General features: G+C 38.2%; 1 protein-coding gene across 1 annotated transcript in view; it reads right to left on the bottom strand.

Moving 5' to 3' along the window:
• The window catches only part of LOC107556629 (calpain-15), a 38,215-nt gene that overhangs the window by 13,641 nt on the left and 11,587 nt on the right, over nt 1-12,987 (bottom strand). Inside the window, exon 3 of the mRNA XM_016239766.1 lies at nt 3,631-5,086. Coding sequence (XP_016095252.1) covers nt 3,631-5,086 — 1,456 coding nt within the window. The remainder of the gene's footprint in view (nt 1-3,630; nt 5,087-12,987) is intronic.

Consider the following 12,987-nt stretch of genomic DNA (forward strand, 5'->3'; position numbering starts at 1 on the left):
ATACGTTTATAACATATAAAATTTGTAATATATTTGTAATAAATATGCTGTAAAATAAGTCAATTAAAAAAGTATGTAGATCTCATTTGCTATCATTAAAATGTATATAATATTAAAATTTTAATTAATTTTATATAACATTGTAATAAATAGTGTGTGTAACTAAAATATTACTGTTGTTTACTATTACTGTGTTTTTAATAAATATCATGTAACAACCTATGTAGATATAATTTTCCATCATTAAATTAATTTATTTTACTACTACTACTACTAACAATAAAAACAACAACATTTTTAAAAATTAGGGTCAAAATCATTTTTTAATTGCTTTTTTCCCTGAATGTTTGGAGATCCCATTTGCCATCATTAAATAATATGCATATAATATACACGCATACATGCAGGAAGTAATTGTACATTTTCACCCTATTTACCCAAAAACTACACAAACTTTCACCCTAAAACATCAACTTCTGTTCACTTGGTTGCTACAAATCACTGTTAGTGTGAGCATCTTTATAGAGTCGACATGATGTGCATCATATGAGGACGCAGCAAAGAGGGAGGAAACATGTACATTTGCAAAAACTGCAGCAGATATTCTGCAGGAACAATAAAGCTTCAAACATACATTCTCACGGACAGCAGCAGCTCACGCTACACCTGATTTTTTTTCTCACAGGAAAAACACGTGTATGCCGGAGAAATAGGGGTCATTTTGACTCTGGGGAGACGTTTAATCGCTGCTGCAACCGTTTCTAAAAATACGTCTCCCAAGTTGCGAGCGCAGACGGATGCAGATCTGAGGGGCTGCTGGGGAAATGCATGCAGACATGGAAGTGTGGTGACACTGAATGTCAACTTGTGTTTGAGATGTCTGAAATCCCATTTGCAAAGAGAAAGAGTGCTGGTATAACTGCGATTATTGATCATATTATTTTATTACATAACGGGCTGAAAAAATACATTTTGAATAGCTTAGACAGGTTCTAAACTTAGTTTGTGATGCATCATTTTCATTATGCAACTATTCTGAAGTGAGAACATCTGGGTCAAATCACAGCTGTGCTGAGACCTGAAATTAACATTCATCCTGGTTGATCTGATAACAGCTTTTAGATCAGATCTGATCAGAGCATCTTCAGGGATGCTTACGATCACATCTCATTTACAGTGTAAACACTAACACATCCTGACGTGCCCCAAAAACACTGAAGGACATTCTAGTCATGTAACACGCACCAAAAAAACAAAAAGATGTACTTCATCTTAGAGAAAACCTGAGGATTCATATCATGTTGCATCGACCCTCCTGCGGAAATAACGCGTGTAGTCCGGAAACCACAGAACATGGAAAATCTCAAGAGGTCATTGGAGAAGCAAGTGAGTGTGTTGGAGCAGCATCCAAATATATTTAACCTCTAAGATGATACTAACAATTCAATAATGTAGAGATCATAAGTTGGATCAAACTGTGGCTTATCTTGATTTCAACCTTTGGTTTGTACCATCACAGGTCTTTAAGAGGTGTTTGTCTGCACAAGGAGGAAACACAAAAGTCAATCTGACTTGAATATCAATCTCAAGGCTAAAATATAAAAATTAACCAGAGATATGGAAGACATACGTCAGAGATATCAAGGAGTTTCAAAGATCCTAGAATCATATCTGAAAGGAAAACTCCCGATTAAAGAAGATCTTTGAGAAGCTGCTGAAGTTGTATTTGCGAGTCCCAGAATTAAGGAAGCAGTTCAATTTAAAAGATGAAGTACTCCGCTTAGAGCGGTTTTAAGTGCAAATGATAAATCGCCTAAACACTTCTGTGTTCTTTTCTGAAACCTTTTATTGAATATGGAAAAAGATCAAGAACAAGAAGAACTTGAGAATTTGCATTTCAGCCCCGTCGGCAGTGAATCATTACACACTCGACTCACAAGAGCACACGGCCACTTACTTCTGCGGGACGCTCCTTAAACATCCCTTCTGTCTGAACAGAACATTGCTGTCAGCATCTCCTCAAACACAAAGTCTGAGCATTTCCCCCTCGATTAAGGTCAGAAATACATAAAATATTTAGCAGATATCATGCTCTGTGTGTTTCTGATACTGGCTCAGCTTAAAAACGGAGCTGCAGTTTGAAATGTCAACAGAATAGAGTAGCAGGATGTTTAGATAATGTAACATTAGTATTTAGGCGGGTCGTGTGTGTAATATAGAGATATATATTACAGTATAGTGTGAACACTACAAATGAGATCACTAGAGATGCACTGATGTATCAATCACAGACATTTAAACTGATACTAAAAACAGATGGTTCATTAATAATTAATAAAGTACATCTATTGTGTTGGATAAGGTCTATAATTTGGTTCTTGAGCAGCAAATCAGCATATTAGAATGATTTCCGAAGGATCACATGACACTGAAGACTGGAGTAATGATGCTGAAAATTCAGCTTTACATTGCGGGAATAAATTACATTTTAAAACATATTACAATAGAAAACATTTATTTTAAATTGTAATAATATTTCACAATTTTACTGTATTTTTTGATCAAATAAATGCAGCCTTGGTGAGCAGAAGAGATTTCTTTAAAAAAAAATTTAAATGGTAAAGACTCCAAATCGCTTTGGATATCATGTTAAAAAAAAAAGTAAAAAAATCTGTTAAAATAACTAAGGCGAGTTTTTTAAATGAACATAAGGAAGATTTACATATTAATAATTTGAATTGAACTCTAAAATAACCCTAGCCTGTGAATGAACAACATTTATCTGCATATTTTTACAAGGAAACCAACATTCCACTTTCAGGATTAAATTAAGTGGACAGCTTAAACAGATTTGACCAATTCTGTCAACATTTCTGTTAATGAAATTTATTTTAATATCATCGTATTGTCACTTAAGCTATGTATCATTCCCAGGACTTATGAATTTATTCCACATTTTAGGAAAATCGAGGCCACTAACTTTTTTTAGTTGAATAATGGTCACAATTTAACTAAATTAAAGTGACGGAACAAATTAATCACTAATTAGTCACTACCTAAAATGGGAGAACAAATTCATTAATTTTATTTAAAATGTTTTCTGCATATCATATGCGGGTCTCCGTAGATTAGAGTATCTGCCGATATTTGTTAAAGGGGTCATATGATGCGATTTCAAGTTTTCCTTTCTCTTTGGAGTGTTACAAGCTGATTTAATTTGTTCCACATTTTAGGAAAATCGAGGCCACTAACTTTTTTAGTTGAATAATGGTCACAATTTAACTAAATTAAAGTGACGGAACAAATTAATCACTAATTAGTCACTACCTAAAATGGGAGAACAAATTCATTAATTTTATTTAAAATGTGGCCACAAATTATGAAATCATTTTTTTCTGCATATCATATGCGGGTCTCCGTAGATTAGAGTATCTGCCGATATTTGTTAAAGGGGTCATATGATGCGATTTCAAGTTTTCCTTTCTCTTTGGAGTGTTACAAGCTGATTGTGCATAGATAGTATCATATATACCAAAAAAGTAAGAATCTGTGCATCTTTAGACGCTGCTTAACGTATTTAAAAATACTACACAGATCTTTTTTTCTCAAATCAAACTGACAGTGTCTTACCTCTCTACAGAAGCTGACAATATTTTCCCACAGTTCCTTGGCCTCTCCTTCATCTGTGCGTCTGCGCGTCTCCACATGCATGCTCTCCCGCCGTTTGAGCGGTTTCCCTATTTTCCTCTGATTGAGGTACTGCTGCGGGGTGTGACACGCCGCACAATGCTTCATCCGTACTTCGTTCAAGAGCGTGCAGGCAGGACACGTCCACTGACAGGCGCTCTTGTCCTGCGCAGATGGGGATGAGATGGAGGAAGAGGAGGCGGAAGTAAAGGCACGTGAGTGCTGTTGTTTCCGAGAACACGACGAGCAGTTGGACGGCTCGGAGAAACCGTGCAATTTGGACGATCCGCAGGCCGTGCAGTGGCCTGCGCCCGTCGGGTTGCGCAACGTACATTTGGAACACGCCCACGAGCTGAAGTCTGGACTGGATGGCAACGCTGGCGTGAATCGCACCGATTCACCTAGTACATCGATGACGTCGCCGCCTGAACCTGGCCGCGACCCTCGACATGCGTCGCAGCGGCCAGCGGATGACGAGGGAGGAGCTGTGGGGGCGGAGCATCCGGGGCACTTCCAAGAGGGCGGAGATGTGACTGGAGGGGCGGGGTTGTTAGGCTCCTCCTCCAGCACGCTCAGGCGCTTGAGTGAGTAGTTGTCTGATGGTGGGAGGGGCTTGGGTTTGGTAGGCGGGCAGGTTGAGGGCGAGGTTGGCGAGGGGGCAGGGTTCGGGGGCCGGCCAGGGGGCGGGACTTCCCTTCGGCTGCGAGGTACGGGGTTATTCTGAAGCGAGGACAAGGAAGGGGGCAGAAACGGGACAGGGGGTGGAGAAGGGGTTTCAGAAGGTGCTTGGGGTGGAGAATCTTCAGTCAGATCGATAAGAAGCGGCGCAGATGCTCCCGCGGTTTGCGTGGGAAATCCCGCCATGGGTGTGCGCACTTCCGGGACCACTAGCGCTTCAGGAGGGATTTTTGGTAAGGAGAGTTTCCTCGGACCACCACATGCCGAGCACGATAACGCCACCGGAGTATTCACTAAAGTACAGCGAGGACACGCCCACTCTGATGACCCCTCCCCTCCTACAGACACCTCCCCGTTGGGTTCCGTGCACTGGGACTCCCCATTGGCTACCTGACCTTTGGCTTCAGGGCTGGAGGCGGGCTCTACTGGAGTGGGAGGGGGCTGCTTGTGTGGGAGGGGTTCATTGGGCGTAACTGGAGCTGCTCCGCACACAGAACACGAGCCTAATCCATGGTGATTAGTCAGCGTGCAGCGTGGGCAGGACCAGCGAGGTTCCTCAGCACTGCTGAGGCGCAAAATATGGTTCAAATCCGGCTTCTGCCGAGGAGCTTCACAAATAGAGCAGCGTAAGGAGGCACTGGAGTTAAGAAACGTGCAGCGCCCGCATGACCAATCAGAATTCCTCACAACTGCTGCCATCGAACCAGGAGAATGAGAGTGACTGAAAAAGAAGGAGAGAGAAAAAACTATTAGTTACGGAATTAAAGTCCAAAGTACAGAAAAGAGAGCAGAATAGAGTTCATAAAGAGAAAGGAATATGTAGAGGGGAAAATCATATAGCATTAAAGAGCAGGTCATATGGGTTTTTGAAAAATATCTCTTTTGCAGTTTATAACGTAGCTATACTTAAATTAAAACAATCTGCAAAGTTGTTAATCAATAAAGGGCACGATAAAAATAAAAGATATTGTCTCTCAAACGAGAGAGTCGATTCTGAATCGCCTTAACGAGTCGTCATATTTTCAAATCTTTTGCCCGTTACCGGTATACGTCACTGGGTAACACATTTGCATAATCCCCGCCTGCCCGCGAGTCTGCCCTGCCCACAAACACTTCCGCTAGTTAGTGTGTTTACATCATGTTGAGAAGACGCCGTGTTCAAGGATACCACAGAAATACAATTCGAACCTTTAAAGGGCACGATAAATAAAAGATATTGTCTCTCAAAAGAGAGAGTCGATTCTGAATCGCCTTAACGAGTCGTCATATTTTCAAATCTTTTGCCTGTTACCAGTATACGTCACTGGGTAACACATTTGCATAATCTCCACTTCCCCACGATATATGAACAGAGTCTGCCCTGCCCACAAACACTTCCGCTAGTTAGTGTGTTTACATGATGTTGAGAAGATGCCGTGTTCAAGGATACCACAGAAATACAATTCGAACCTTTTGTTGTGTGCATGTAATTTTACCAAGGACTGCTTCTCTAATCTTAGCTTTTATCTTCGTTGGCTTCTAATCTTCTTAATTTGGACTAACAAACTCTCCGAACCACAACCTGTAAGTACGATTGATACGTTATGTGTACATTTTCAATTGAGTGCTCAAAATATCAATTTCCTAAGAATATGTCGATTAATGTAGACTGACGTTGTTCTAATCACTCCGTTTAATAATAAAGAATGTAGTGTAGCACACAGACTTTATAATTATTGTGAAATTGCTGTTTATTTTGCTGCACCGGCAGTTATATATTTAATGCGGGAGAGACGAGGGAGTGCGTCGAGTCTGCCCTGCCCACAAACACTTCCGCTAGTTAGTGTGTTTACATCATGTTGAGAAGACGCCGTGTTCAAGGATACCACAGAAATACAATTCGAACCTTTTGTTGTGTGCATGTAATTTTACCAAGGACTGCTTCTCTAATCTTAGCTTTTATCTTCGTTGGCTTCTAATCTTCTTAATTTGGACTAACAAACTCTCCGAACCACAACCTGTAAGTACGATTGATACGTTATGTGTACATTTTCAATTGAGTGCTCAAAATATCAATTTCCTAAGAATATGTCGATTAATGTAGACTGACGTTGTTCTAATCACTCCGTTTAATAATAAAGAATGTAGTGTAGCACACAGACTTTATAATTATTGTGAAATTGCTGTTTATTTTGCTGCACCGGCAGTTATATATTTAATGCGGGAGAGACGAGGGAGTGCGTCTGTGATACAGCTGTTCTGTGTTCTGATTAATAGTTAAGACGGAGCATCTTTTGTCTGTCGTTCTTCAAACATTACAGTATTATTTTATATTTTGGTTTACAAACTGTATTGTTTCATCAGTTAGTCACGTTAGCACGCGGCTAGCGTATCCACCATTATTGCTTTAAGTGTTCACAGTTTAGCAGCTAAACTTCAGCTGTGGGCACGATTCGCTTGCATAAGTGTTTTTGTATTTTATGTCATTATTATAAGAACGGATTGGAGCACTATATTATTGTTTTATGCAAAAGTGCTTTGTCAATGGTAGCGCTCGCTAACTTGCTCAAGGACTCCTCTCTGTGCCAATCACAACAGGCTTGGCCAGCTGACCAATCAGAGCACAGTAGGCTTATGGAAGGGAGGGGTTTGCTCTGAACGTGCTTGGAACGAATCGTTTCGAAATCATTGGCAAATGACTCTAATATTAAATGTATATTCTGATAAAATGACAATGTTTACTGACCTTAGATGCATTTAAACCTGTTGTAGGGGACTCCAACACAATATCAGGACACTTTAAAATACCATATGACCTGCTCTTTAAGTAAAGATAGACTAATAAGGAAGATTAATAACACAATGCATTATTAATAAACCAACATTATTAATATACTAATATATTAACCCAATATACCAGACAGGTTGATTAATCAAATAGAATTTGGCCATTATGAGATATTGGTCATATATAAAACCAATTTATTTGATTGTTTTATGCCATGTCTGAGGCCATTTAATGTCCAACAAAACTAAACTAAACAGGTAAATAGATAATTTAAAAAAAATGAGTAAATAAATTAATAAATGGTAGACAAAGGTAGACAAACAAGATAAATATTTTACATGCACAAAAATAAGATCTACATAAGATTTTTTAAGGTGTATTTGAGGAGTGTGTGTGTGTAGATATATATATATATATATAAAACATTTATTATATAATATATATTATATACATTAGTTATAATAATATATCATTATATAACAAATATAACATTAATTAATTAATAAAATTAACAAATTAATAAACTTTTTCAGTGCACTTGAGAAGTCTCTCTATATAAATATGTAACATAATACTTCCACAATTTTATATAATAATTTATCATTATATAATGATAATAATAATAAAAATAATAATCCACCCTGCTTCCTAGATCTCAACCACTAAAAAAATTCACATCATTTGACAATTTTTATCAATTATGAAATACCATTACTCTACATGAAAAAGAACAGACTAAAGATCAACATTTGATGAATCAAAAGAGAAAACACCTAAAATAATAACAAGAGCAAGCAAACATGATATATGGCAACCACGAAGACCCTTTCAAAACTGTTTTATATACTGTAGCCACTTGAAAATCGATACAAATATGTGCCGATTCAAATCGGTTGAGATGTTAAACGAATCGCGGTACAGTTGGGGGTGGGAGTTTATGTGAATGTATCTCTGAGGGGAACTGACTGTCTTAAGAAAAGTTTAGATGATATTTTCTTTTCATCAGTAGCGCTGCGCTGCTTAGTTTACAGCGGTAACCAAGGAAACACCGTATCGCTGCTGTTCCATGAGCGCCACCTGCTGTCAGAGAGTGAATCTGCGTTCTCATTCAGTTTGTCAGCTGTTTTTGTTTTGTGCAGATGTTTTATGTAGTATAGTTTCACAAAACTAAAGTCAGAGCATTCAGATTTTGCTTAATTTCGAATTTCGAATTTAATTTAAACAATTTAAAACTGCTCATGCTTGTGATTAAAATGCAGTCACAGCCTCTAATCTTAAATGGTTTTAAATTGTTCATATGAAAGATTTATTTTATTTGTGTTATTTATTCGATTTGGGGTTTGTTTTAAAATTTCAGTTTAGTTTTGTTATTTGACATTTCAATTTCACAAAGAAATGCGCAGCATTTTGTCCAAGCATTTATAGTTCTGCATTTGTATTTGTCTTAAATCTCATTTTGTTAAAAAGGTTGTGAGAAAATCGTATCGTGAAATCAGTATTGTGAATCCTATTGCATTGTGAGTTGAGCGAATCGTTACATCCCTAGTGCCGAGACATTTGGCCCCGTGTCTCCAAAAACCATCACATACACGCAGCAAGACATTTGTACTGTTAGTCACAGTCATTAGCACTGGTCTAACAGAACTGGCCATCATCCCACTCCTCCCTGCCTGTATGTGTGTGTGTGTGTGTGCATTATACGACTGACTCAGTAGTGAAACTAACCGTCGGCTCAAGGAGGATCAAGCTGATAAATAATGCAAAGAATCAAAGCTTGTCTGAGTATCTGATCATATTGTGTGCATTCTGCAGTGCATGATGGGTGTGTTCGGTGACCTATTAACACTGCTGGAAAGCAGGGAATTATTGGCGGAAATTGTTTTTCCCCGAGTATGCGATATAACAGCATTCCAACAGCATCATGTTTTTGGCTTTGGGCTGATGAACATCATGTAAAAACAATGCTGACTAGAATCCATTTAAAACAGTCACATTTGAGTCACATAAGGAAGATCGAGGCAATCTGGGACAGATGAAATCTGAGGTTAGGACACACCTTTCATTACGCAAACGAGGAAAGGACATACGAGGTGAAAGAGAATTCAAAGATCAAACAATTTTTATGAATTAATATGGAAGTGTGCATTCAGGAGAGACTGTCACACTTTTACTCCAGTGAATATTTCTTAGCATAAGTAAACTACTATATACACAAACCTTGAAGTCTCAGCTACAAAATAGCTACTGTATTTGCATTTGCATCATTATTGGCCAATAAAAGAAAAGAAAGTATAAAAGGTAACACTGAAATATGAAGCCACTGTTTCAGCCAATAAATAATAATTAATAAATTACAATTAACAACTTGTCTCAACCTGATATACATGAAAGCATATTTTCCAACGAACCAATAAAAATATGATGATCCTGGCATTTTAGTTTATAAGACAGACTTTTGAAAGTAACATACTAAACAACTGTGTGTGTGTGTGTTAGAGAGAGACAAGCAGGGAGAGTTTATTCTGAATTGTGATTGGCTGAGGTGATAGGAGCTTGTTGCTATGGGAATAAATCCTCAGTAAAGCCTCAGAGGACAGCGACTCACTTTCTACCGATAAAACACTCAGGAAACATCCAGATAAAGATCAGACACACACCTACACACACTCACAATAGAGACGTACAGCTCGATTCATGGACGACACATCACACTGGGACGTCCTACAGCACTCATGTCTCAAGTGTCAAAGGTCATAGCATTGTTGTTTTTTTTGGATGCTACAAAATGGTTGTGGCCTAATGGTTAGAGTCGGACTCGTAACCCATAGGTTGCGGGTTTGAGTCTTGTACCGGCAGGGATTGTAGGTGGGGGGAGTGAATGTACAGCGCTTTCTCCCACCTTCAATATCACGACTGAGGTGCCCTTGAGCAAGGCACCGGACCCCCAACGGCTCCCCGGGGGCCGCACTGCTCCGGGTGTGTGTGTGTGTTCACTGCTGTGTGTGTGCACTTTGGATGGGATAAATGCAGAGCACTAATTCCGAGTATGGGTATACTTGGCCACATGTCACTTCACTTATATATAAACAAAAACGTATTAAACTTAAGTTTAATAAACTTATTAAGAAAAAATATATATACACATTTATTTGGTTGTTTTAGGCCATGTCAAAGACTATTTACTGGCAAAATAAGTTAATTAAGTCATTAAACAATAGGATAAAGAAACACGATACATAATTTACATACAAAGAAAATCTGTACATCTATTTAATTTTTGGCTACAATATATTTGTTATTAGTTTAAATAATTTCATTTAAAATAGATTATATTTTAATAGAAGAAATATAATTAAGTATATATATTTTATATATACACATACAATATAATAATTTTATAAAGATAAATAATAAATTACTATAATAAAAATAACCTTGTAGATTCTGAGGCAAATGAGACTAAAACTGAATTATTTGGCCTCAACACCAAACGATATGTCTGGTGGAAATCCAATCCAGCTCAGCCTCCAAATACCAGCATTCCTCCAGTAAAGCGTGGAGGTGGTGATGTCCTGTTCTGGGGAGTTTCTCTGCAGCAGGGACTGGAGCACTTCTCAGGATACAAGGAAAAATGGATGGGGCAAAATACTGTCAAATTCTTGAGGAAAATCTGCTGCCCTCTGCCAGAAAGATGTCAATGGAAAGAAGGTTTACCTTCCAACATGACGATGACCCAAAGCACACAGCAGAACTGAGCACACAGTGGTTGAAGGAGAAAAAGGTGAATGTCCTTGCATGGCCTAGTCAGAGCCCAGACTGAAACCCCACTGAAAATATATGACTTGAAGACTGCAGTCCACAAATGCTCACTAGCTGGATGTTGGGCACTAGTTGACCATCATTTCAGACGCTTGGAGTTGTAAACACACAAATCTGAACACATAGAAATAGCTCACAATTTGATGCAGACGGAAAAGCATTACATAAAGTGCTTCTGAAGCTGCCTGGATTCTGTTAACATGAGAAATCCTTTAAAAAGAACCACACAAGGACATGTGGAGTTCTTGCACAGCTCAATCCTTATAAAAATAATATGACAGAATTGTTTTAGCAGTAAGAATAATTTATACGCGCCTCGTCCTGTGCCATGTGACTCCAGCTGAGAGCTTGTTTCTTGTGAAACGCCGTTGTTTGAGCGGCTGCCCCGTCGAGTCCGTCTGTGGCGTGTCAGTTGTTAAAAGGTTGGTGACAGCCGTTTGTTTTACTCCCTAAACTTTTGGAAATGAACAGCCGCGTACAGCAGATGGTGATGCAGAAAAAAAATACATTTATCGTATCTGCAAGCCTGACAGCTGAACCTCTGTTTTCCTTACATCGTATGCCTGGAAGCATAGGTTAACTCGTTTAAATATTCTACACTAGCATTTTCTTTTTGTCCCTTAGGTTCACTTACAATGATAACCACGTACCTAAAAGCAGGTTTCTTGTGGTAATTTTATACATTAGGAGCGTTTTCCACCCTCTCTCTGAACCTTAACAGGCCATTTTGCTATTGCACAATGAAGACTTCCTTATGCAAATGACCTCAATTATGATTAGCTGATCTCAACATAACAGCAGACACCCCAAAAATTGTACTTCTTCTATAATTTAATCACCCTTGTGTCATCCAAAAAGCATTTTTGTCATACAAAGAAAGTCAATGAGGTCGGACACTGTGTGTGTGTGTATATATATATATATATATATTCGTATATATATATAAAAAAAAAAACACCCACTCACACGCACACACATACAGATAGATAGATAGATAGATCAAATAAAATCTAAGTAATATGAGGGGGGGTGGGGGAAAAAACGCCACAAAAATATATTACTTGCATACTAAAAGTCACTTTGTATGAGAAAAAGACCTTTCAGGAAAAATGAAATCATTTTAATGACTGCATATTAAAATGTTCACTCAGTCCCCTTTTTGTGTACATTCAAATATGGCGACTCAAGATGTTAATGACAAGACATCAAGAATCCATTACGTTGGATGTTTTGATGCTGAGAAACTTTGTCTTGAGGCACTTTATTCGAATTGTCATTTTTGGAGCTCAGAAATCCTCCTTTATTCACTTTCCCTGTATGCAAAAGAGCAGCATGAGTAGTCTACTAAACATTTTCTTTTGTGTTCCACAGAAAAAGAAAGCCTCCCAGATTTGGGTGAGAAAATGATTTTCTTTTTTGAATGAACTATCGCTTTAAATGAACATCAGCACTTAGCTACTCTTTTCAACGTACATGCTGAAGATTCAGCTCCACCACACCTGCCTCGACATGTAACGCAAACATGATTAACATCTGTGAAACAGAGAACTTCAAAGATATGTGTTATCAACATGCGCGCGCACACACACACACACACGAAACCTCACGGGTTCAAAGCTGTATTTTCAGCATCATTACTTCAGTCTTCAGTGTCACATGATCTTCAGAAATCATTCTATTGAACCTTCTCATAGGAACTTTAAAAATCATATCTTGAATTTGCCATTAATGTGTGCAGTTTGTATTTTTATAACAAATATTCACTGTCCCTAATACTGCTGCCATTACCATCACGCCAAACATTATAACTAATTCTCAGTGCAACTTATATCATCCAAGTGAAAGATAGAACACCAACATGTCAGAAAAAAAAACAAAAACAGAATCACTGAGTTGGAAAAAGGATCATCCCCTCGTAAAAATGACTTGTAAACTCAATCAGGTGTAGCTAATCACCTTCTAAATGGCTCACAAAGCCATTTGACTTTCAGCTGTGATCAGCTGTGATCATTTTGATTAGCTCAGCATGAAAAGAG

This window comes from Sinocyclocheilus grahami, unplaced genomic scaffold (genome assembly GCF_001515645.1).
Source record: "Sinocyclocheilus grahami isolate Dianchi unplaced genomic scaffold, SAMN03320097.WGS_v1.1 scaffold575.1, whole genome shotgun sequence".
In the NCBI taxonomy this organism is placed as follows: Eukaryota; Metazoa; Chordata; class Actinopteri; order Cypriniformes; family Cyprinidae; genus Sinocyclocheilus; species Sinocyclocheilus grahami.